This window comes from Schistocerca nitens, chromosome 4, assembly GCF_023898315.1.
Source record: "Schistocerca nitens isolate TAMUIC-IGC-003100 chromosome 4, iqSchNite1.1, whole genome shotgun sequence".
Classification (NCBI taxonomy): Eukaryota; Metazoa; Arthropoda; class Insecta; order Orthoptera; family Acrididae; genus Schistocerca; species Schistocerca nitens.
Window position 1 is genome coordinate 244,986,845 of NC_064617.1, and position 27,635 is coordinate 245,014,479.

General features: G+C 42.1%; 1 protein-coding gene across 1 annotated transcript in view; it reads right to left on the reverse strand.

Annotated features, from left to right (window-relative positions):
- Window positions 1–24,382: 24,382 nt before the first annotated feature.
- Window positions 24,383–27,635, reverse strand: part of LOC126253226 (trypsin-1-like) — a 180,608-nt gene continuing 177,355 nt past the window's right edge. The window contains exon 7 of the mRNA XM_049954414.1: window positions 24,383–24,767. Within this exon, the coding sequence (XP_049810371.1) occupies window positions 24,522–24,767 (246 nt within the window). The 3' untranslated portion in view covers window positions 24,383–24,521. The remainder of the gene's footprint in view (window positions 24,768–27,635) is intronic.

A 27,635-nucleotide genomic window follows, 5' to 3' on the forward strand; every position in this document is an offset into this window, starting at 1 on the left:
CAATGCACATGCAGTTTATTGATTACATACATGTATAAAACTTGTTCTAAGTTAAAGCAGACAAACAAGGTTTGAAGAAGAATAAAATGCCACTACCAGACGACAGCTAATGTAGAAAATACTTTTCTGACTATTTTGGACTATGCGCTCGCCCCATACATAATACAAAAGCTTCGAGACGTATCTGCTGCCTGGCCGTTTATTAAACCTGAAAAGAACAAAATGTTGTAGAAGTTAGCCCTTTTTCCACATGTGGCTATTTTGGGTTGAGGAGTGAAGGGAATTATGTTCAAAGTTCCATTAAATTGATAACTTCTGAAGACAGCAGAATTGCGTTTTAAAAAATGTAGCAGCGAATGTAATAGAACTCGCGACGTCTTATCCACAGTGCGCGACGCTTACCGTTACGCTAATAGCTGTCATGTAGCTACAGCGTCTCCAGAAGTCAAGAACAGTTCCTCCAGAACTTCTGCATTCCACAGTGCTATGAGATAATGTATATGGCCGGATCTAGACTTCTGAGAGACAGACAGTTACAGTTTTTCTTTTGCACTGCACGACGTTTTCGGCAAATGCAAAGGAACTCTTCCTACTTAAATTTCTGCATCCTACACTGTTAGCAGTTCTGTGTAGATGGCAGTTACGTGATTTTATTTCGGTAATTACAAAATAGAGTCCAATATATGCACTGGGTCGCCGAGGCAGCTAGTTCATGGCGATTCGGTCAACTGAGTAAATGAATGTACTGAACATGTTGCAAACCACCACAGGGAGCCTGTGTGTCAGAATTCTCATCGGGTGTGCTGCAACGGTATTATGATTGAAAAATGAGTCTCAGAGAATAACGTTTAGTGGTCTGTTGGATTGATGATAAATTCCTATGATGGTGGTCTGTGTCCGATCTAGCTACCGCCTATAATTTATAATAGGGAAAGACAGATTCTATTCTCTTCTGGGTACGCCAAATGAAGAAAGTGTAATGGCATTGTGGTCTGAAATTCACATTAAACATGATATTCCTTCTCTACCAAGTAGACGTTACGCTGAACCACAATAAAGTCAGGAGTGGCGATATGTGCGAACTCTATCAAATGGTTCAAATGGCTCTGGGCACTATGGGACTCAACTGCTGAGGTCATAAGTCCCCTAGAACTTAGAACTACTTAAACCTAACTAACCTAAGGACAACACACACATCCATGCCCGAGGCAGGATTCGAACCTGCGACCGTAGCGGTCGCGCGGTTCGCGAACTCTATCACCAGTAACCTTTCTTATGCTAGTTATTTATTTCTAGTGACGAAACAAACGCTATGTAGGGTCACAGGACACTTATTCCATCTTTTATTTGAGCTTCTGTATGTCGGTAAAATTGGTTCTGAGCTTGGAATGCAACTCAGACCGCCCTTAACGCAGAATTTGATCCCTTCGCGACAATACAGCTCGACTACAATTTGTTGTTTGTTCAAAACTACAGATTCCTCAACATGTCCACATATTGCGCGTGAATGGGTTCGAATCCTGGCCCGGCACTAAAGTTTTCATTATATATTACCAGGCTCTAGCATGAGAGCACCTATCTGCTGGTGGATAATAATTTTCATCTTTAATGCATTTTCATTCGTTGTCAACACTAACGATATCTGACGTTTTTGACTCCCAGTGAGACACAGAACTATTTGAGAGATCACTGTAAGTTCAAGGATGTTATTCCGAGCTGCTGGTGGAGAAAAATTCGGTAGCTGACGTCTCTTTGTGTGTAGTCAACAACGATATGTGTGGGGTTCGATTCCCAGTCATCACTGAACTCTTCAAATGGTTCAAATGGCTCTGAGCACTATGGGACTCAACTGCTGTGGTCATAAGTCCCCTAGAACTTAGAACTACTTAAACCTAACTAACCTAAGGACAGCACACAACACCCAGCCATCACGAGGCAGAGAAAATCCCTGACCCCGCTGGGAATCGAACCCGGGAACCCGGGCGTGGGAAGCGAGAACGCTACCGCACGACCACGAGATGCGGGCACTGAACTCTTCGTCATATTATTTGTAGTTCAAACATGCTCACATGTCGCTGCTGGTGTAACAAACCCATATTTAACGTTCGTTTTCTCTAGAATATAACAGCGATAGGTGCCGGGTTGGAGTCCTAAGAAGGAAAAAATTAATGTTTTGTCTCGTCATTTCAGTTAAAACATCTAGCTACTGCCGAGAAAATCCGGTATGTCACAGTTGATTATGCTTCGCTAACAATCCGGTATCTTAGTCTGCATGACCTGGGTTTGAATCCATATGCAGAACGAGGCGGTTCGTTGTGACATTTGAAGTTCATATATATTCTCAACTATCTGCTCGTGAATAACTTAAATTTTTAATGTCATTTTGTGTTAAATAACAAGTACGGTATGTTACTTTGAAGAGGAAATCATGAATACGATGAAATTACTACGTGCATTACCTATCTGACGTATTAATGAGAGTGGTAACATTTCAGGTATGTCATTTATTGCAATAAATGTGAGTTTACAAGCCTTAAAGACAGTCTTATCTGTTGTAAGGTGTTCCCTGATATTTGTAGTATCGTGGTATTACTTTACATCTTGAGTTCTTGCGATAGAAAGCAGAGTTTTCTAGCGGTGACTTGTTGGAACCATTTTCAATAGTCAAACGACTGTACCAAGGAGCGATTAGAGGACCTGCTAGACAGCTGCGTTATGTGGGTTGCATGCGTATCAGGCGAAATGCAATTCAGGTCGTTCGGATACTTCTGAGCATGACTGTACAAGTGTTCAGAATACACAAGTGATGAATTTGTGTGGTGTAGGATGCGAACTGTGTTCACTACATCGATATGGTATGGTGGTACAATTGATAGTGGTTGGCTCGTTGGAGACCGCTTTCACGCTGAAAAATTCAAGCTTTACTCCACAGTAGCAGATAAGTGTAAATGAGGATGTGTCTTTGGCTGTTGTTTCTGTATCTCATGATCTGTAGATCACTTTTGCAGTGTTTAATTTCTTTCGATCAGTACTGCTGAATGTTTTTCGAGGCATATAGAATAGTTTTCCGCGGAGATTCTACTAATTAGTCCATCTACAGAGAGTGGTGGACAGTGCTCCCACACTGGCAGCAACAATTTGGCGAGTAAATTCAGTAACAACCAACAAGAATGCTGCATTCACAGGAAGTTCCGTTACATCAGAGAATCACACGACATCCTTTGTGCAGGGCATAGGAGCCTCTACAGGCTGCATCGAACAACACAGGGACGAGGTATCTATGGAAAGTTCCGTGATGTCTGAGAGTCACCTGATGTCTTCTTCATTCAAGTATTCACAGACAAGTCCAAGCAGACCAGCCTCCTCTGGTTCGACAGATGGGATGCTGCCATCCACCTGTCATTGTGGCTTTAGAGGATCTCCAGACCAGTATTTATAGGACATCGAAAATTTACAGAGTTTCGAATTATGTTTGAGTTTATTTTTTCCACGTTCTGTTGTGGGATTCGAAATATATCATGATCTTTTAGATATGTAATTGTTCTGATTTTCCTGTCTGTGCTTCGACACCATTGTGCTTCGAAAATTGAGGAAAATAAGAAATGAGAGCCTTAACATCCCTGACTCCATCAGCAAATATAAACTAAGCCCACTCAGCGCTTCAGTAAAGTGATGAACACGACATCAGCTGCAGGACTTTAATATTTCTCTCTCTGGCAGTGTCTTCAAACAAGCAGCTAAAAAAAAGTGGTGAGTGTCCTGTTCAGAGTTACAGGGATATTTATTTCGACTTCCAAATATCGTCGCTTTGGCGTGTTATATCAGATACTGCAGCTGATATCGGTTTGGGGATCTATTTCCCACAAAAAGACGCCCAGTGTCTCAAGGAGGAGGGTTGGAAGGTTTCACAAATGTGCCGCAATCGTTTTAGAGTCAGTGTTCAAGTGTGTTTCGAGTAGCAGTTTTGTGACATATATTCAATGTGTGAAGCGAATTGTTTAGTTAATACTTCCTGTAGCACATCTTCTGAAGCAGCAGCATTTGCAGAATTTTGTGCCATCTTCAAGATATGTATGTACCAATATTCTGCACATTACATAAAGCGCCAGACTGAACAAGTCTTGAGACATTTCATGTTCAACAACAAGGGGTATCCGTGTACCACAAGAAAGAATGCTTGTCACTGAGGAGGATGGCTGTGGGTATTTGTAGCTTGACAGGATGTGCTTAACTTTGCCTCGTTGCGGTTGCCAGAGGCTGGTGGCCGGTGTGGAGCAGCCCTGTGCGCGGAATGTGAGCGAGGAAGTTTCTTATATATGTTCAGCGTGATTTGTAACAGTGTAACTATGTTGTTTCTTTTGCTATCGGAATAAAAAAAAAGTACCTCAATTGTTGATCAAAGTCAAAATTTTTTAAACCCAATGTCAACTTCGAAGTTTTTTGCGATTTCAGAACTAAGTAAATTATATGGTTAAACAGATTTTTCAAATAATACCTTGTGCTCGTTAGATTAACCTGTCGTCGAGAGGATCTCCCAGTCCTGTATCTGAACGAATTCCGACCATTTTTTCCCGAGACTGCCTTGGATTACATCTTTGGAGGGGAGGGGGAGGGTCAACAGCACTCTATGATGATGGCGTTGTGAACTAGGAAAGCTGGCCTCTGGACCTCAAGGTGAACACACTGGATCGAGCTAGCATCTAGTGGTCAACCAACAGCAACTCAAATTGTTTAAATAAATAATATATGGCACTGCATCCAAAATAAAGTCTTATGTCCATCCTGTCCAGCAGCCCAGCAAAGACTGAGTCAATTTACAGATGGGGAGGTGGGCCAGAGTTTCGTTATTGGAGGTAGCCAAATTGACCTATTTTCGCGCCAAAATTTGAACTTCCCGCCATGACCTTAGTGCAATGTTGCCACATCTATGCGCACCGCTTAAGATCCGTGATCTTGAATAAATCTGTCAACAATTCAGAGTGGTGTGATGTCCCTGCTGCCCTACTACTAACTCTTTGGTTTCGACAAGTTGGGAGAGGTATTACATCTGTCTCTGTTGTAGGTGCTGTTTGCGATAAGAACAGGGTTCATTAGGGACTCGGAGTCAGCCAGCAGTGGATCAGATGAGGTCTTCCAGCAGGATAGTCGGCTCCTGTCTGTATTTCAGCTGCTGCAGAGGAGATTCACCCACCAGCATCCACCTTCCAGTGTCACAGGGAGTGGATCGGCGTTGCGCAAGTGCTACTTGTCACCACAGGCTGGTGCACAGCCGTCATCGAAGAGTTCATTGCTGGGATTGCGTGCCTCACCATAGCTGTCACAACTTGGCCATGGGCAGAGGTGCTGCGCCCTGAGTAAAACAGAGGAACCATATCGGCAAGAGAGTGGAATTCAATTTGCGCAGGACAACGGACACCTGTACCACGTGAGGCAAAGGAAAATAAAACTGCTGGAGCATCTCTTTGCAGCTATGAGCAGCCCAGCAGCCGTATGTCCCCCCACCCCCAGACCCCCCCCCCCCCACCCCCCCACCCGTCGCCGCACACACACAGCCTCTGCTCCAGCATTCTTTTACTTCTGGTGACTTATTCTGGTGTTGGAGTAGCGGACATTATCTTCGCAGTACAGTGCTCGAATCCACCGCCCACATAATCTGCAAGAGCCTTTCGGTTACACTAGTCACAAGGTGTGGTATATGATAAACAGTTTTGTATGGGAGGTGCAGAGTTACGTAACTGTTGTTCTTTCACAGTCTCCTGAGGTAGGACTCAAGATTCCTGAGTATCTGTAAGATGCAGCCACTGTAATTTGTGAGTCACTTTGTGCCTTGAACTGAGTTTGCGGCACTAGAGTGATATGTTTGTCGTTGTTTCAGCCATAAAGCGAATAAATGTTTGAGTCTAAGTGGTAGGACATAAGAATTAAGGGTGGTTTTTTAAAGTTGTATTTGAGTGTTTTATTATGTTAAGTGTGAAGAGTATTGGCATGACAAAGTGGAGGAGTTTTCCTTTTTCTGGTGGTGTGATGTGTGATCTGACATGGTGAAGTGTGAAAGCGGCACAATGGCAGAGTAAGGAACACAGGGCGTGTCGGAACCTGAAGCGGTGCGGCTTTTATTGGAAAATGTGCAACAGTGGATAATATGCATTTAAGTAAACAGTTAGCAGCCAGAGGTGAGCAGTTGTCGTTGCCTCAAGTGCCACAGCAGGAGATGAATCCCGTTGGCGCAGGGTTTATTGTGCCATTTTCAGGTACAGTATCAGTCGGTGTGCATTTTTTTGTAGAGGACCTGGAAGCGTCGGCTGTGATAAATGACTGGACTGATAATCAATTGTTGTACGTGGATAAGATGCGGATAGCAAGAAAAGCTAAAACGTATCTGAGGTGTTCTGAGGCCTTGAGAGAGGCGACAGGGTTTGAGCAGTTGAAACAGGAATAGCACATGTTTCTTTCAAGAAAGGTTGAGTATGATAGTAAAGAGGCAAGGGGAAACCGTTGAGAAATTGGCAGATTGGGTAAGAGAGACGAGCAAGCACACTTCTGAACTGGAACAAATAAGGTTCTGGTACAAGAGGCGAAGCAGAGGACACTGGATGTCGTTTGGAGTGGGTTGCCAACGAATATGTCTAGAAAGGAGTGTGAAGGGACACTGAGCACTGAGGGATTTGTACTCTGCTATTCAGTTGGCAATTCACTGTGAGGAAATATACATAGCATCAGGGGTACAAGTAGACAGTGTTTTGGACTAGCCTACGGTGTTATGTGTTGTACGAGGCATGTCCAGAAGCAGTGTTGTCAGCCACCAGGGAATAGAGGCAGAGGTGATAATCAGCAATGTCAGGAATGGGGGGATGGATTTGGTAATGTTAAGCAGTCGTTAAACGGCAGAGGGAGACCAAGGTTCTCCTAAAGGAGTTCCCATTTAATTTCAGTGCTACAAGTATGTAACCAGAGGTGGCATGTTCAGTGGTAGGATTTATAGGAACCAGAAAGTTTAAGTTTTGTTGGACACAGAGCGCATATGTCCATGGCTAGTAAGGTCCTGGTAGGTCAAAGAAAGTTGAACCCACCACATTATTCGTTGCAGGGGGTGGAGGATGGGGAGGTCACATGTTGGTGTCAGTGCGTATCGATTTTAGAATAGGAAAAGTTCAATTTTATCAGAGCATGGAGGTTGTACCACATGTGAGCAAAGACAATGACATGATCCTAGCAGTAGATTTCTTGTTTCAGCATCATGTCAAAAGTGACCTTATACAGCGAATTGTGGAGCTTAGTGGAATGTTATTTCAGCTAGGGTAAATCATTGTCAATGCAGAACTGTTGCAAGGGTCGTTCAATGTAATGAACAAACCAATTGAACTGCGTACATCAACATTAAGGTTCAGGTTGCATGGTTGTGTGTCTAGTAGCACCGGAAAGTCACTTTGGGTGAATGTGAAGTCAAGCCTTCCTGCGGGTACAGTGTGTGTTGTCTAACCGTTAGAACACAGGAGGGGACGACAGGCGAATAGTTCCCATGAATGTGGATAATTATAGCGTCATGTAATGAATCTGAGGAAAGGTATGTTGAAAGGGAATTTATATGTTCCATATGAGTAGGATTGGCGTACAAGAGGTGCCCGTAGTGAACAACCACAAGTCATAGATAGAACTACATTACCTAAGAAAACTGAGCATTTGGAAGGAATCGAGAAGGAGCAGACAGAAGAATAGGCTATTTTCCAATGATAAAAATGTGGTTCGGATTATTGTTATTCTGATTGATTATCATATTTAAATAGCACTTACAGTCAATATTCTCACAAGATATCTTTTATTTCCATGTAATTATAGCTCAAAAAATCGTCAAGGATCATGATCTGGTCACGTGATCCAAAGCGCTCTGTTGTTGGCTGAGTAAGAGGAAGTCACAGACTAGTAGTAAGACGAAGCTATACTTTCGTTATAGGAGCGTTAGCCGAAGCTATGAAGTTCTTACCTACCTTTTCCTCAAACAGCTTAGCTGTTTAGTAATCGAAAACGCAAATACGACATGTAAGTAACAATAGGAAGTCTGTATGCTGATAGTGGAAGCCTTGCAAAAGTTGATGCATTTATATTTCACCCATTTAGAGCGGCGATATGTGCTACTAAGGACATTCTTTTCTCTGCTCCCACCAACATCATCGACCCACTCAAAACTAAGGAACTGTAGAACTTCTGAAAATCGGTCCGTATATCGTAACTAGATTGTCGACTGTCAGTCATGAGCTATGACCCAAAGCATAATAAAATTATTCTTGGCAAAATTTAGTGCTGGTTTCCTTCTTATAAGACATTCAGCAGAGCAGTTGCTTGGGACAGTCGTTCAGTGGCAATAGTTCCGTTTCAGCCGTGGTAGCGAGTGGCCGCTGTTAACTGTTGCGCTGCACTTCCGTGTTTACATCGCTGTACTTGTGCTTCGCCGAGTGCTGTCCGTCCGTTAACCTCCGTGTTCGTTCCTATTTCCTGTGATCTGATAGCTCTTTCTGGTCTTGCTGCTGCTAATTGGAATTTCGGTTGTTTAACCGAAATTGCGTCGCTGGATTAACCATGGCTACAAACCTCAGGAAGAATACTCTGGTATTTGCTTTTGACAAGGAATCCCGTCTTGTTCAGCCGACATCCCTGGAAATAGATGACTGGATTACACAGGTGATTGGTCTCAATTCTGAAGCCGTCCATACCTGGCAACTGGATCAGGAAAAATACTGTGTTTTTGTCAAGTTAATCAGTGCTGCGACTGTTGATAAAGTGTTGTGAAAGTGGGGCTATGAAGTAGATTTTGTGCATAGAAATGGTTACAATGGTAAGGTTTCCATCTATAGAGCGGACATTCATTACAAAACCGTTCGTGTCTTGAATCTTCCCATTGAAATTGAAAATGATAAGATTAAGGAACCTCTTTCAAACTACGGGGACGTTAAATCAATTGTAAATGAAAGATGGTCGCCTCGCTTTAAACTGCAGTGTTTCAACGAGGTCCGCTGTGTAGACATGGACGTTAAGACGAATATTCCGTCTCACATAACTGTTTGTGGGTATAAGGCACAAATTGTTTATACAGGTCAGGAAGCTACATGCCATATATGTAACGAAACCGACCACTTCAGACAAGAATGTCCGCGGCTAACTATTGTTCTTAAAAGTAGTTTGATACAGCGTCAGAACCTTACCTTAAATGATCTGTTACCAAAGAATAGCCCGGATCAACTGGTTGAGGATGCTAACGCAGCGGGCCAAGCTGATGTCTGCCTTCACGATAACAGTCAATTTCCCCCTTTAACAACAAAGGGAAACTCTGTTACCACTTCTCGAGGAACTGAAATGCAACTGAAAAAACTACCTCTGGAGACAACTGATAATTGTTCAGAGGACGAGCTGTCGTGTCCCACTCCCTCACTTCGCAAGTAAAAACAGTGCCATGAGTAGGCAGAGGAACCTGAAGGCAAAATGCGAATGGAAACTGATGAACAGGAAGATAATACACATACGGTAGCAGAAAAAGAGGGGGGTGTAATCAGCATTAATTTGCAAGAAACAACAGATGCAGTAGCCGATTGTAAAGATCAGCAGCTATCCGGCAATAAACAAATTCAGGGAGAGGTTGCAAAACTGCAGTCTCCATTTGTTTCCCTCGATCAGGAAGTGAGTGAAATTAATAAAGAACGAGGAAGTGATGGCCAAACACAAATCACGGTCAACACCTCAGGGCAGGCGCCGGCAACCGAAATTGCGAAAGCGTCTGCTGCTGCTCCAGATAAGCCGAGAAGTAAAATACCGACGCAACCAAATGAGAATGTAGCTCGTAACCAATGGAAGGGAAAATCCGGTAGGGGCGACCCAAGCCCAAAGAATGTTCGGTCCAAAACGGTCCTACACGAATCACTGGAGGAAAAATCAGAAAGTTCACCAGGAAATCAGTCTGCTTGCGGTACAAGAGAAAACATCAGAAGTAGAAAAAATCGTGACAGTAATTAATAAATTGATTGAAGTGTTATTCCAAGTTCAGCCGTCCGAGAAAAGTGCTACAGCTTAACTGAACCCTGAACCACAGGAAACTAAATTAGTTCACCAAAACAACTACATAGTGACAGCACAATGACGCAATCTTATTCTGTCACCACTATAAACATAAATAAAATTACGAGCGGTTTGAAGTTATATGTCCTTAAGGAATTTTTGTACGAATCCGCGACTGATATTGCCCTGTTACAAGAAGCTCTAATTTCGGATTTAGTAATTCTCGGTTTTGTCAGTTACATAAGCGTGTCTCCCGAAACAAGTGTTGGAACAGCGGTTTTGGTGAGGGAAGGGATTACAGTAAGCGAGGTTCAAAAAGGTTTAATGGCTCTGAGCACTATGCGACTTAACTTCTGAGGTCATCAGTCGCCATGAACTTAGAACTAATTAAACCTAACTAACCTAAGGACATCACACACATCCATGCCCGAGACAGGATTCGAACCTGCGACCGTAGCGGTCGCTCGGTTCCAGACTGTAGCGCCTAGAACCGCACGGCCACTCCGGCCGGCCAGTAATCGAGGTGGGACGACTGGAATCCGGAAGGAGAATAGGACTAAATATCTATGATATTACTATAATCCACTTGTACGCCCCTTCAGGAAGTTCTCACCGAGCTGACAGGGCATGTTTCTTCAAAGATGATCTGATTTACTTGTTAAGGAAAACTCCAGACAGTTATTACTTGGAGGTGATTTTAATTGTGTTTTAAATCGAAAAGATTAGTTACCTAATTTTAATTTCTCAAGTGAACTAAAACAACTAGTTAGTGGTTTAGAATTAAAGGATGTATGGGAAATCAAATACCCCTCCATTGTTGAGTTCACTTATGTCACGGCAACATCACTTAGCAGGATTGATAGATTATACATTTCTAAAAATCTTGAAACTTCCGTGACAAAAGTAGAAACCATTCCTACGTACTTTTCAGATGATTCAAGTGTCTTAGCTTGCATAAATCTAACAAGACAGCCGGTTCGCCGATTCAAGAATCAGTGGAATTTGAACACTTCTTTGTTAGTAAATCATGATTTAGAAGACCATATTAAAGAAACGTGGGCAATACGCCTGCGTTCTCGTAGTAGATATGCCACTGCTATTGACTGGTGGGTTAAAATGGCAAAGCCAAAGTTGAGGAAGGTTCTTATTGAATACAGTGCCCAGAGCGCAAGAGAAATGAAATGCACTATAAAATATTACTATTCCGTTTTGAGAGATCTATATGATCAAGTCTCAGCAGGTGCCTGACTTCGAATAGCAGACATCAAAAACGTCAAAGCCAAGTTACTTAATATTAAGAGAAGTCAAATGGAAGGGTTGAAAATAAAATCGAAGGCAAATTCCGTGTCAGAAGATGAAACTACTTCCCTACACCATTTAGTGAAGCATACGAAAAACGGGAGAAGGACTTTTATTGATGAAATTCGAACAAAACACGGTACGATTCTCAGAACGGAGCAGGGTATCATGGATGAGATTTATCGCTATTATTGCGAGCTATATTCTGTACATCAAAGTAGTGATGCTTCCTTGGAAGAATTCCTTGACATACTAGCCCCACAGCTGACAGAAGATGACAACGAAAATTTACTCGAGGTTGTCAGTGAAGAAGACGTGTATGAGACTCTGTGCGCCTCACCACCAAACAAATCACCAGGACCGGATGGTATGTCCGCAGAGTTTTACATCCGTTACTGGCCAATAGTAGGTGCGAAAATCACGGGCATTGTAAATGAAGTTATTCAGGGTAAAATGATTCCGACTAAGTTTAAAGAGAGTAAAATTGTTCTGGTGCCAAAAAATAATGTAATCAAAGATTTAAATAATTTTCGTCCAATTTCACGTCTGAATTCTAATTATAAATTAATAGGTAGAATAGTAAACAAGAGAATTTCTTGCCTTACAGACAAAATTATAAGTCAACATCAGAACTGCGCGCAAGGCAGAACCATTTTTCAAAATCTAGCAGAAATCAGGGATATCATTGCAATAACTTCTGTAATAAACATAAAGCGTTCGGTGTAGTAAATCATGAATATCTTCTACAGACATTGAAGAAAATAGGTTTCAACGATAGGGTCATACAGTTGATTAAGAACATAGCAACTGGAATAAATGCTAAAATAGCGGTGAATTGTCAACAATCCAGGCCGATGCAAATACAACGAGGTGTTCCTCAAGGAAGTCCTCTGTCCATGTCGCTCTTCGCCATTTCGCTGGAACCTTTCCTCCGACATGTTCATTCTACACTCCTGGAAATTGAAATAAGAACACCGTGAATTCATTGTCCCAGGAAGGGGAAACTTTATTGACACATTCCTGGGGTCAGATACATCACATGATCACACTGACAGAACCACACGCACATAGACACAGGCAACAGAGCATGCACAATGTCGGCACTAGTACAGTGTATATCCACCTTTCGCAGCAATGCAGGCTGCTATTCTCCCATGGAGACGATCGTAGAGATGCTGGATGTAGTCCTGTGGAACGGCTTGCCATGCCATTTCCACCTGGCACCTCAGTTGGACCAGCGTTCGTGCTGGACGTGCAGACCGCGTGAGACGACGCTTCATCCAGTCCCAAACATGCTCAATGGGGGACAGATCCGGAGATCTTGCTGGCCAGGGTAGTTCACTTACACCTTCTAGAGCACGTTGGGTGGCACGGGATACATGCGGACGTGCATTGTCCTGTTGGAACAGCAAGTTCCCTTGCCGGTCTAGGAATGGTAGAACGATGGGTTCGATGACGGTTTGGATGTACCGTGCACTATTCAGTGTCCCCTCGACGATCACCAGTGGTGTACGGCCAGTGTAGGAGATCGCTCCCCACACCATGATGCCGGGTGTTGGCCCTGTGTGCCTCGGTCGTATGCAGGCCTGATTGTGGCGCTCACCTGCACGGCGCCAAACACGCATACGACCATCATTGGCACCAAGGCAGAAGCGACTCTCATCGCTGAAGACGACACGTCTCCATTCGTCCCTCCATTCACGCCTGTCGCGACACCACTGGCGGCGGGCTGCACGATGTTGGGGCGTGAGCGGAAGACGGCCTAACGGTGTGCGGGACCGTAGCCCAGCTTCATGGAGACGGTTGCGAATGGTCCTCGCCGATACCCCAGGAGCAACAGTGTCCCTAATTTGCTGGGAAGTGGCGGTGCGGTCCCCTACGGCACTGCGTAGGATCCTACGGTCTTGGCGTGCATCCGTGCGTCGCTGCGGTCCGGTCCCAGGTCGACGGGCACGTGCACCTTCCGCCGACCACTGGCGACAACATCGATGTACTGTGGAGACCTCACGCCCCACGTGTTGAGCAATTCGGCGGTACGTCCACCCGGCCTCCCGCATGCCCACTATACGCCCTCGCTCAAAGTCCGTCAACTGCACATACGGTTCACGTCCACGCTGTCGCGGCATGCTACCAGTGTTAAAGACTGCGATGGAGCTCCGTATGCCACGGCAAACTGGCTGACACTGACGGCGGCGGTGCACAAATGCTGCGCAGCTAGCGCCATTCGACGGCCAACACCGCGGTTTCTGGTGTGTCCGCTGTGCCGTGCGTGTGATCATTGCTTGTACAGCCCTCTCGCAGTGTCCGGAGCAAGTATGGTGGGTCTGACACACCGGTGTCAATGTGTTCTTTTTTCCATTTCCAGGAGTGTAGATTAAAAGGCTTAACATTATTAGGAAATAAAACAGTTATAAGAGCCTATGCTGACGACATAGGGATCATTACAAGGAATAATGACGAGGTAACCACGCTAGCAACAGTGATTGATTCGTACTGTAGAGCATCTGGAGCCAATGCAAACGAAAAAACAAGTAAGATGTTAAATCTCAGAGGTTTTGATAATATCAACGACGAGTGGGCAAAATTAGTCCGACAACATAAAACACTTGGGATCAACCTGACAGCATGTCCCATGAAAATGACGACTTTAAATTGGAAAGTTGCAGCAGATGAAGTGCAAGGAGCCGTCATAGAGAATTTAACTCGATATATGAACCAAGTTCAAAGAACACATTATATCAACTCATGCATCCTTGCTAAAGCTTATTATTCTGCCCAGCTGTTTCCATTACCGAGAATGATAGCGAGGAGAATAATGCCCAAAGTCACCAGCTTTTTGTGGAGAGGTGAAGTGTTCAGAGTACCTGCTAAAGTAGCCACATTAGATCCTAAGAATGGTGGGCTAGGATTAACTGATATAACGGATAAAGCCTCTGCACTTTTTATCGAAAGGCAAGTTAATTTAATAAGAGACTCGCGAGAAAGCATAACCAACCAACTTTTCGAGATCATTAAACCTCTAAGCCTGCTTCCCCCGATTGACGTGCAGAATATCAATAGTCGCTTACAGCATATGAGGATTTTCTACGTTGAGTTTTGTTATGTAAGTATCGAACTCAGGCAGTCGCGACACTTAACATCAAGAGCCATAATGCGCGAACGAAAGAAAAGCGAAGGAAGGAACAAAATAGAACGACAGTTTCCAAACATTGAGTGGACTGAGATTTGGAAAAACATTAGTTCTAATGTGCTCATGTCTAATATAAAAACGTCATGATACAAGACAGTTAACAACATAGTTAGCTCCAATGAAATACTGCACGCAATCGGACTCTGTGAAACAAATTTATGTCAACAATGCCATCTAGATGACACAATAATTCATAGATACACTTGCAGTAGTTACATGAATAATTGGAAGTGGATCCGGGAGCAAATAGCTCTGATTACATGAACATCCCCCGAGTATATATCACTGTCATTGATACACAGGCCTGAAGTACGCTATTTCCCAGAAGCAAAAAATTACGCTGTGTACTGGTTGCTAGGAAATTTTGTTAATTACGTCCTTAACAAATTAGGATCCGATAGCATCATAGAGTTCAAGGTACACAAGCTGTGTGAATTCCACAAAATTAGAAGTATTCGAATCATAAGAAAAAGTACGGTAATATGTTAAAATTGTATTTGAAAGAATGGGCATTGGTTAATATAAAAAAGAAGACTGTGTTGACAGTGATGTATTGTAGTTACGTTAAAGATATTATTTAAAATTTTATAGTATATTATGGTGAGTGCTTTTTCTACTTCAGAGAGTAGTTTTTGAAATTTATAAGCTAATGTACAGAACTTTTGCGAAAGTGAGATTGTGTGTGTAATAATGTCAAAACACAAAACATTAAAGGTATAATGTATAATGTAAAGGTATAATGTATTGGCTTATATTAGAAACCTGGAAATGGACTGTTTTTATGGAAATGTCCTTATCGATTGGTTAAAACTATAAGATTCTATCTGATATAATGTAACATTCAATGGCTGGCACATTTCCCTGTTCAGTTTTGCACTGTGATGTGTAAGTCAGTTTAGCAGTGAAAGACTTATTATGTAGGTCTGATCACTTCAGATACTTAACATTCAATTAATGTCCAGAAAGTGTTGAAAGGCTGGTCGACTTTATTATATATCTCCTTTCCACCATTCTCAAGTATTTCAGGAATTGTCTAATATGGTTATTAAATTGTTTTATTTTTAAAATTATCCCATCAACTTGCTGATATCCATCACAAAGCGCTATTTACACTTCTATAAAGATTGGAGCTCATGTAATTCAAAGCGCAGATTTTATTTCTTCATGTTGAAATTTGAATGTCTTTAAAAACACTTTTCTTGATGTTTAACTTATTTTTTTCTGGTAATTCAGTCAGTAACACACTCTTCTGTTGTCTTTCCTTAACATCAGCATAATTGAATGATCAAACTGTTTATGTTTAAATCAGTTCATGTATAACATGTGTACATGGTTAGTACCTGTATTTGGAATGTATAAAATTGTTTTTTTTTAGTAAATGTTTTATATAAAAAAAGTGGCGCAACGAATAGCGTATCTGAGTGCAGATGCAGATGTCATGTGTTCGACCCCTTGAGAGGTCATTTTTTAAAAAAAAATCTACCTGAAATACGAAAATAGCGTTAGTACTAACTGATTGTAGCAGTTGTTTCTATTGTGGGACAAGTTGTATATAGCTTCGCATTAGTATTGGTCTGAGAAATGGACAGCAGAGGATAAGCACGTTTACTTTGTGAGCAAACAGTTCACGTTTTTAGAAAGCATTGCTAGTAGTGAAGACATTAACATATGCCCACAGTTCAACTAGACACAGAATGGTGAGGTTATAAAGAGAGATAAAAAGCGAGTGCAACATGTAGGCGACACTAATGTAAGGTCTGTGATGTTTGTGGGTGTAAACTAATGTTAGCATCTGGAGCAGACTTACTTCATTTTTATGTAATATGTTGAAAGTGCAAAAGTTTAAACGATAAGGATCCTAGCCAGACAGTACGAAGATAAAAATATTGTTTCTAATAAAGTAAAATGGGTGTGGTCACATCAACTAGAAAATATCTTTTTGAACATGACATTTGTGAACAATGACTGCAGATATAAGAGCATGTGAACTGCAAGGAAAACACAATAATATTCTGTTTCTGATCAGTGTCGTGAAGTTTGGTAATTGTGATTTGGTTTTCATATGAGAGGAGTATCGAGCCATTTTACAAATAAGTTAAAATGTTCGTTCGGGTTGGATTCGAACCAGCAGTCTATGGCCATCATATTACGTTATTAGACACAGCTACCAAATAAATGGATATACAGGTGCGTAAAACGACAATTTTCACTAGGCATCTCGGAGGTAAGTTAATCTTAACTTGACAGTACAACAAATTTTTAATTAAGTTAGTGAACTTGTGTGTGAACGTGGTCGCAATTTGCCAGTACAGTGCAACCACGTTTTATGTATCTTCTCATTCTCTGGAAAACTCAAAAACACTTTACAGGAATTTTTATAGATGTATTTGTACAGTATGGTACTACACACCATTTGTAACCCGTTTCCCAAAACATAAATTCCAAAACAATGCATCACTGTGAATTAGCATTATGACTGTAGGAGCACTGAGCTATCCAGTGACATCACAGGCGTCACATGACTCTAATGGAGCGGAGCGTTTGTAAGGTGTCACACAGATAACACACTTTACACTGAATTTCTGAAACAGTTCCGGTCAAATTGATATCTTACACGACACAGTTAGATGAAAATGAATGACTTTTATTGATATGTAAATCGAATAAACAAGCTCACATTTCATTAATATAAACCACTAACACTCACACTAGTAATTGCACGCAAGTAATTTCCCAGACCCGAACTACGAGACACAGTTCTGACAGTTCTGAGGAAAGTAGAATTTTATGACACCAACGCCCGTCCCGTGGGCTGAAACCTTCATAGCAAGACATTCAGTGGACACAATGCGACGCCGAAGCCGCTGTGCAGGCCATTGAGAAAAGTCACCCTTGTCCCTGCTTTTAACGATGACACTTCAGGAAACCTTTCTGCAGGAACACGGACGGAGACGGCAGGTAAACATTCAGAGAATCCTAACTCAAAACACTGGTGACTCACTGTAGTCACCTGTGTTAAAGCCCACGTGGAAAAAGCTGTTTGTCTCAGCATTACGTAGCAGAAGTTGAACTCTGTCATACGAAAGAAACAACACTTGTGATACGCGACAGGAACTGTAGTGGGTGGAGTTATAACAAGTATAAATGCTCTGATTAGCCAGAAATAAAACGCATGGCCTCCAGCTTTGATACAGGCAAATGCCGTCAGAAAAATTCGCTTTTTTCTTGCAGCAGATTGTCGAGTTATTGAACAATGCGACTCACGTTGCGCTGAGACGATTGCAAGAGTAAATATGTGGACACTTGTACACAGGCTCGTCTAAACTCTTAACGAGTTAAACTGCAAAGGCTCCCAGTATGGAGAATTGCACCGAGAACTGACAGCTAACGCTTGCGAACGATTTGAGGGCACTGACGTACATGCTATTCCAGCCATATAGCGTGTACCATGCCAGTTAGCTAGGGAATAACTAGGAGTCTCAGCTTCACCGAAGCCGTAGGAAATATATCAGACTGGTGTTCAACAGTCAAGAGAGATTTAGAATAGATTCTCAGGTTCACAGCAGCTACTGCCGCCGCGAACTGAAGACAAACAAGCGCGCTCGCGCTACGCCAGAAAGTGATATTCGAATGACATTCAGAACTGCGGACGTCTCTTTCTCTTCAATTTTTTGGTACATTCAACCATGACCTGTAGTTGAACAAATTCATGATTGTCGGGATTAACTGAAGCAGAAATGCGAGCTATCCAATCTAACGAAAAGAACTGACCAGCCACTGCAGAGTGTTTTATGCTCTGAAGTTATTGAACTGTTAATTGAGCAATTATATTTGCATTGGTATTTAGGTGCCCTATATAGCCCCCATTCAATTTTGGATATTTTCATAGTGCATTTTTAGCTTAATTGGTATCTCTGGCCCCAACTTTATTTAATTTGTTTGTATGTTATCAACCGTCAGACACAGTCATCAGCCATCTTCCTATTAAAGAACCTTAGAATAGTTAGGAATTTCGCTTCACAGTTGTGAACACCCAATGACAATATTTTACCATTTTGTATGTATGATAATAATGGTTTCTGAGTAAAAATAACATACAGATACACCTGAACCCGTGCACTAATTTCTGTTAGCGATAACGTTTCCCTTATAGGGACTGTACTGGAACCGACATTGAGATCATTGTCTGACTACATCACTGTCCGTACTGCTGCACTCGTCTAAACTGTGCATGGTGAGCTGGTATCTTCCTGCCTTGCAGGCTGTAGGTTCAACACAAATTTTTAAAACACTCCCAGAGTGTCCTTGCGCAACTGTGGTAGGAAGATAAATCAGAACCAGTCTCACACATGTTAGACGTTTTAGCAGGCTTTCAATTATTTGATTTTCATTTCCGTTTTTATAAAAGAATACTGAAATTTGAGAGGAAAAAAGCATGTTGAGAGTGTGAAACAACATAATTAATCATTTAAGACAATTTCCAGAAAACAGTCAAATACCCTACTGTTATGAGAATTCGAAGATCTGTTTTTACCACAAGGGCCGTTGTCAGCAACTCCAGTAGTTTAGAACAGAATACCAATGGGGAACAAAGCACCAGCTAATCGTAAACCTTATCACATACCAAGGTATTTGCTACCAATAGTGGAGGGATTTATTAGCCAATAGCAAGCTGTTGGTACAATGGAATATAGTAATAATGCTTGGGGAGCTGGGATCGTGGTTGTATCAAAAGTCTGTGGATGGGACAAGGAAATACAGGTTCTGTTGCGCCTTTCGTTAGTTCAACACCAAGGCACTAACTGGTGCGTACCCCATTCCAAATATATCTGATGCTTCTGATCACTCGGGTCAGTGCCAGTACTTTTCAACCACGGATGTGATGAGCAGTTATCATCAGTTAGAAGTGGTTATGGATGATCGTTTGAAAATTACATTCTCCACTCCTGTGAGCCACTATCAATATAGAAGGATGCCATTAGGTCTAAAGAATGCACACCCAACATTTGAGAGATTGGGGGTGTGCAACGCAGTTTCACGGTTTCTGAAGCTCTGCTAACAACAACGTAAGTGAGTGCTATAGTTGAGCGCTGTACTGAGTTATTGAGTATGAACTGTCGATCGCCCTGATGGAGCAGGGAGCTGGGAGAACGCAGGTCTCCGTAGTACAAGTGACAGACTGCGGGTTCTTCAGCAATTAGATCCATGACATGCTTGGAAATGTTCTCAGTTAGAGACATGATTAGGGATTACTACCGGATGCACCGCCTCATCAGTTAAAGATACGTTGAGTAAATCACAGTCTGTTATATTGGACTCTAATGTATGTAGCTGTAATCATTCGTTAATAAATGTTTTACTAATATGTGGCAAAGTTATTGTTGGTTATTTTACAGCAGACTCACCTCTGGCAGTTTATTAATGTAAACTCGGGCGGGGGAAATGCGGCTTCGGAATTTATGGTGTGGAGAGTCTTATGTGTTTTTGGTTTTAAAGTACTGGATCAGCTGCTCTCGGAAACGAGTATGTAACATTCTCTTGTCCCTTTATAGGCTGTTGGTTGCTATGGAGTAACAGCTTATCCTAAGAGTCAGCTTTTGATAATATTTGCATGGAAGAGTATAGGTTTTAATTTGCGGTTTCATTGAATTAAATGGATGTCACTGTGAATATTCTTTCTGGTTATTACAAAATTACCTTGAATTTCCACAGTAGCTGCTAACAATATTGGCACATTGTGATTTCAGTTAGTAGTTTTAAGTAATTAAGTGAGTGTCACTAGGAACTTCTTCCTGTTTAATTCAAGAGTACCTTTGATTTCCACTGCACAATATTATCTACCGCAGTTATCAGATTATTTTGCTTTACAGATAAAACTAGACGCCATATTCCATAATTACATTAGGAATAAATCAACATCAAAAACATTGCAACCTCACGTCGCATATAGGTACTGTAACTGATAGTACTGTTACCAGTATTTGACACGAGGCTGTAACGTTTCTGATATCGTTTATTCCTAATGTAATTATGGAATATCATTTTTGGTTTTACCCCACGTGCAAAGGAAAAGATTCTGACGATTGCAGTATATAATATGTAATATCAAACATGTGCTTGAAAATTACTTATGGTCGAAATTCACTAATCGCGCGATTTAAATAAAACACTTTTACGCTACAGCCTACTACGGACCATGTTTTCTTTTATGGTCTATTAATACTACGCATTTGACAGCACAATTAACCTTATTTCTCCGAAATGCTTAACGTTAATGAGGCGGCTATCGATTTTACGTTTTGCCAGGAGAAAGGGAAACAGACAGTTTGGAACTCTATGGTTTTTCTCTTTTTTTTTCACAAACGACAGAACTGCAGTGTTACAGTGAATCCCTGCTTTCGCTTCACCGTGGATCATTTAACTCGTCACTTCCAAAGGAGCAGAAGATGAATTATCAGTTTGGTTGGAAGCATTTGGTTTTCTGATGAGTCCTCAAGATTTCGTGCGATATTTTTATTACGCTTTTATAAACAATAACATTCACTTCTAACCATAATATCCGGTCTTTACACAAATTAAGCGTTTATGTTTTATTACTTTTGTTTAATCCAGAACAGATACCGAAACAATATCCAGAAAAGAAGTATAATACGAGGGTTGCCCAGAAAGTAATTCATCGGATTTTTTTCTGCAACAATTCTTTATTGAACATAATGAGAATCACATACACGAGAGAATTGTATTTTATCTACACACCCTACTTTTCCCCGTAATCTCCATCCCGTTCTATGGCCTTCCTCCAGCGCGAAACAAGGGCGTGTATGCCGTGTCGGTAACAATCCTTGTCATGGTGGTTCACTGTGTGAATCACCTCCTCATAGTCCTCAAAACGTTTTCCATGAATGGCATCCCTTAATGATCCAAACAAGAAGAAGTCCGAGGGCGCTAGGTCAGGCTTGTAGAGTGGATAGGGTAACTCTGTCCAAACTTGTTTTGCGACGTGTTCAGCAGTCCTTAGACTTGTGTGATGCTGAACGTCACCGTGTTGCATCAGAACATCTCCTGGGTTGCTGTGGCGCCGAAGTCAGCAGAAGGGCATCTCGGGTTTTGTTAATGTGTTGACATATGTTTCTGAATTAATGATACATCAATGAGAATCACAATTTCACAGTCCCTGAACACGGTGATCATGACCTTACCGGAAGAAGCAATTGCTTTAAATTTTTTCTTCTGTGGGAAGTGGGAATGGAGCCATTCCATCGACTGTCGTTTTGGTTCTGGCTCAAAATGGTGAACCCAGGTTTCATCAACTGTCACAATCCGGGACAATCAGGCCTCTCCCTCAGCTTGAAAAAGTTGCAACAAATCAAGACAAATGTTTTTTCTGTGCGATTTGTGATCCACCGTTGGACACCGTGGGACCCATGTTGCACACACTTTTCAATATCCAAGAGTGCGGATAAAGTCACCCACGCTTCCTTCGCTGGTTGACAGATGGAGCGCCAACTGCTGAGTCGTAATGCGTCTGTTCTCGCAAATGACAACATCACCTCGCTGCAACAAGTCAGATGTGACAGCCGTGAATGGTCTCCCCGAAAGCTGCAAATCGTGGAGCTTCGGCGAACCGCCTTCTGATGATCACACCCTTCGTGACCGGTAACTAACTGTACTTCTGTCGACAGCATATGCTCCATAGACTTTGCAAAAGCGTTTGTCAATATTAACCACAGTTTATCTTGTTCAAAAATGGTTCAAATGACTCTGAGCACTATGGGACTTAACATCGATGGTCATCAGTCCCCTATAACTTAGAACTACTTAAACCTAACTAACCTAAGGACATCACACACATCCATGCCCGAGGCAGGATTCGAATCTGCGACCGTAGCGGTCACGCGGTTCCAGGCTGAAGCTCCTAGAACCGCAAGGCCACACCGGCCGGCTACAGTTTCTCTCTTTGGGGTGACAAATTCAATGATGGCACATTCTGTGTAGCGTACGTCACCTACAGACGCCATTTTGAAACTGTCCTGCAGCTACACTATCTGTCGGAAGTGACGGAAACTTGGCGTGCTCAATCAGGAGACTTCAAATAATACATACGTAACGTCTCGTATTCGTAGCATTGTTTTCGGCTGAGAAAAAAAATGTGGTGCATTACTTTTGGCGTAACCCTCGTATATTAGAGAAGCTGGTTAAAGAGAAAACTCTTATAGTGATTTTGATATTAACTTTCTGTTTTCTCGAAATCTTCTTCATTCATCAAGTTTTAGTCCACAGTACCAACTTTCAAGACCGTAGCGGTCGCGCGGTTCCAGACTGTAGCGCCTAGAACCGCTCGGCCACCTCGGCCGGCTATTTTTTTCTGTATAGCTGTGTCTAATTTAACACTTTCGCGACAAGGAGCGCTGTGTGAGCTATATCGTAAAAATCGTCCCCCCCCTCCCCCCCCCCCCACACACAAGAAAGCTCAATGTGTTGTGGGGCTAGGAGAAACAACTTGGATGGGAACTAACCCCCCCCCCCCCCCACACACACACACACAGGAGAAAGCTCAATGTGTTGTGGAGCTAGGAGAAACAACATGGATGGGAACTATTTTAGCAACGGTGTCAGTTCAGAAACGGACAAGCAGCGGCAGACCGTCCACTTCGTGCAGGCGATTCAAACCGCTTTCACGAGGTCGCCACCGAAATCGATAAGACAAACTTCGTGGGATCGTCATGTGGCAAAGGGTACAGTGCATTAAATGGTTTGCAAACTTCTTAAACTGTATGTGTACAAGGTCCAAATTGTTCGGGTATTACAACCATATCATCGCCCAAAACGTGAACAATTTTCAGTGGTCATATTGAACTGTCTGGATGAGGACAATGATTTCTTGAAGCATATGTGTTTTTCCGATAAGTCTACATTTCATGTTTGTGGCTCAGTTAACCGCCATAATGTCAGGATCTGGGGATCAGAAAATCCTCATGTCGTACGAGAACACATTCTGGACAGTTCCAAGGCTAAGGTGTGGTGTGGCTTAATGTGTGATCGAGTGATTGGCCCACTTTACTTCCTACAAAGCAATGTAAGTATTTATGTTCACATAGACATGTTGATGAATTATGTCGTTCCCCAGCTACTGGATATGCAAGGCACTGTCATCTTTCAGGAAGATGGCGATCCCCCTCTTTGGTCTCTGAAAGTCCACGATTTTCTTAATGAAACCTTCCTCAACAGGTGTACTGGCAGAGACGAGCCACTTACATAACCCCCAAGATCACGTGACATTGCCCCCTTTGATTTCTTTCTTTGGGAGCATATGAAAGATACTGTGTACACAACAGCAGTTCCTGCTATTATAACAGCAGCAACGCATCAGAGATGACATTAGCACAGTCACACCAGACATGTTGCGGAATGTGTGGCGAGAGATTGAATACCGGATTGATATTTTGGGTGTTAGCAGAGGTGCAGACGTTGCAGTTATTTAAATGTTGAAGTGTATTACCAGTTTTAAATGTTCATGTAAGGTTCAAAACTTAATGAGTAGAGCCATATGTGCTATAACGCACGTATCATTTACTATATCCAATAAAGAGGTTACAGTGTTTCGTTAGCAAGGATAACATTTACGAACAGCCTGTATTAGCTGCTTGCACATATATTTCGGCGCACAATTGTAATAAAGAAACTCTTACAGATTACACTAAACTCAAGAGAAACTGAACAGTACTCCAGTCAGCTGATCGAGATGCTGGTTTCAATATAAGGATGTCATGCGCAATATGTGTCGTCTAAGGGTTAAGGCAGTTTCACTCGTACCAGCATACTATATAACATTAGATGTAATACAGTACATTAACAGCAGAAAATCGCATTCCCTTTTATTGACGAGAGCATTAAACGTACACAAGACATCCACTTATAAGAGCCACAGTTTTCTTGCTACAGATACCATCCTGTGGGGTAGCACTTCACAGTAAAACTGGCAGCAGAGTTAGACCCGACTGGCCGCTCCCCACGCTGCCCACGTGGCTACGATGAAGCCAATGACGGTCAACGTCTGGTAGCCTGGTGACGTCACTGACGCGGCGCCGGCTCTGGTCAGCGAATAGTTGAGGAAGTCGACGTATTTGGACACGTCGGTGTACACGCCAGGGAAGCCTGGCAAACCGCAGCTGACTCCAAAGCTGACGACTCCGGCAAGTGTACCATTACACACGAGTGGCCCACCACTGTCTCCCTGTGGAGAAGAATGAAGTCGTCAGTCAAAACCAAATATGAATAAATTGTAAGACGTGTATATTTCTATTGTCAAACCACAATTTATGAAAGATGTTTATATTTTATTAATAGGATTAAGTAGGAATAATTAATATTTGTCATGTTGGACATAATTGTGGTAGCAGGGAATGTCTGCACCAAAGTATTGTTGGCAAGAGAGACCGCAAATTGATATAATTTTAAACAGGGCGGGAGAGACCGCGTATGGATACATTTTAAGAAAAGAGCGGGAAAGACCGCGCATTGATACATTTTGTAATGGTACCAGGGATTGTCTGCACCAGAAAGCATTGTTGGCAGGGGAGACCGCACTTTAGCGTTCGTAGGAAGTCGGTAGTAAGCGAGATGTGAAGCGAGTTGATAGCAGGTCTGAAGCGAGAGGTTGAGAGGAGCAGTGTGCCTGCCAGCCACCAGCTACGATTTACAATAGATTATAAACAGATGTACAGAGACATCAGCTAACTATTATCACAAGAGGGACTAATATTATTGAATTATTTTTTTGGGAAACACAAAACTACTGAAGGTATGTTTGCGCAATGCTAGTTGTAAGATTATTGTAAAAAGTAAGTCCCATTTGAACGTTTGTAAAATCATTTCATTATACCAACAGTGAATATTTAAAGAATCGTTTTCAGAATATAATTAATTTTGCCAGTAATACTGCATTACTGATTATAATCCATCCCAAATTCTATCAACGTAAAACTTTGCAAAAATTTTATTGTTGTCAAGAAAAAGTCTAACTATGAATTACGTAACTTCAGTCAAATTAATTAAAAAATAACGTCAGCTTTGCTATTATAGAATAACGTCAGCTTTGGTAATAAATACAACCACTAATTATGACAGCCCACCAGCAGTTAATATAGTAAACCGGAGTAAGTATATTCATGTCGCAGTTCGATCTAGCAGTCAGATGGCGATCCAGTAACAGTTAAAAAGGTAAGGAACAGTTTTGGGTTATTGCAGATAACGACTGAGGGCCACGACGACGACACATTTTATGTTTCGTCGAAATAATCCGAAAATCACTTTTAATAAGCAGCAATTAAATTTGTATGCGAAGATTGAGAAAGAGAAAAAATTTCAAAGGGAAGATTTCATTTGTTATTATTAAGCAAGAGATAGAAATCCTGTTTCATAGGTTATTGTAGAAGGGAAGGTTTCGTAACAAAAGAGATATAGAGGAGACGGGAAGTTTTCAAAATTCCATGAGGAAAACTACCGAATTATATTTTACCTCCAATACTGATTAGCTTCAATAATATTCCAGAAGGTTTTAAATAAAACAACATCTAAACTAACTGATGAAGTTAATCTGCAACCCTACTTTCTTTAGAAAGACTTCCCATATCCACAAATTCACATAACAACTGAACATACAGTTTCCACTCTTTGCAAACAATGCAGTACTAACATAGTTTAATCGTTTCACATAAATGTTTCTTAAGTGCGAGTATTACTGTCAGAATGAAGCTACTTATAGTTTAATTGTTATCTTTTCATGAAGTTCAAAAGTGACCCTACGCACCACGAAGGAATTATCCAAATGGGAGACAAATCGGTTGATGTTATGCACATGTACAGACAAACAAATTATTACAATTTCAGAAAAATTGGATGATTAATTCAAGAGAAAGAGCTTCACAAATGGGCAAGTCAGTGCCTCGTTGGTCCACCTCTGGGACTTATGTAAGCAGTTATTCGGCTTGGCATTGGTTGACAGAGTTACTGCATGTCCTCCTGGGGAATATCGTGCCAAATTCTGTCCAGTTTTCGCGTTAGAGAATCAAGATCCCGAGATGTCTGGAGGCCCTTGCCCATAATGCTCCAAATGTTCGTAGTGTTTGGCAAACACGAAGACAAGCAATAAAAACTGTCGCCGAGGTTGCTATAAAAGGCAACAAAAGTGGGCGTTGAATATCGTCCAACGCATCGCCATGCTGTAACGTTGCCGCGGATAGCAACCAAAGGACCTGTTATGGAAAGAAATGGCACTTCATGCGCTAACTCCTGATCGTCAGGCCGTATAGAAGGTGACAGGCACGTCTCCAGAAACGTCTTTGGCCTGGAATCTCACTGACTGGAGTAGAATTGTTTTCAGTGACGAGTCCCGCTTCGAACTGACCCCCAATGAACAGTGAAGATGTGTCTGGTGACGCCCTGGAAAGCAGTGGGATACTGCCTGACCGTCATACCACCGTCGTACTACCCGACTGCCAGGAGTCATGGTTTAGGATGCCATTTCATTTCCTAGAAGGACACTATTGGTCGTCATCCGCGGCACCCTTATAGCACAGCGGTACATCTACGATATTATACGCCCTGTTATGTTGCTCTTCACGGCAAGCCATCCTGGGCTAATATTTCAGCACGATAATGCTCGCCCACACACGGCGAGAGCTTCCACTACTTGTCTTCGTGCTTGCCAAACCATACTTTGGCCAGCAACGTTGCCAGATCCCTCCCCAACTGAGAACGCTTGGAGTTGGTAGGTCTCACTACCATCTCGGGATCTGGACAATATAACGCGCCAGTTGGACAGAATTTGTCTCGATCTCCCTCAACATGGCATGCAAAATATATATCAATCAATGCCAAGCCCAATAACTGCTTCCATAAGGGCCGAAGGTGGACCAAAGCTTTACTGAGTTGCTCAATTTAATTGCTCCTCAACAGGACATGCAAAATATATATTAATCAATGCCAAGCCCAATAACTACTTGCGTAAGGGCCAGAGGTGGACCAAAGCTTTATTGAGTTGCTCAATTTAAATGCTCTTTCCCTTCAACAAAACATCCAACTTTTTTACTGAAATAGTAAT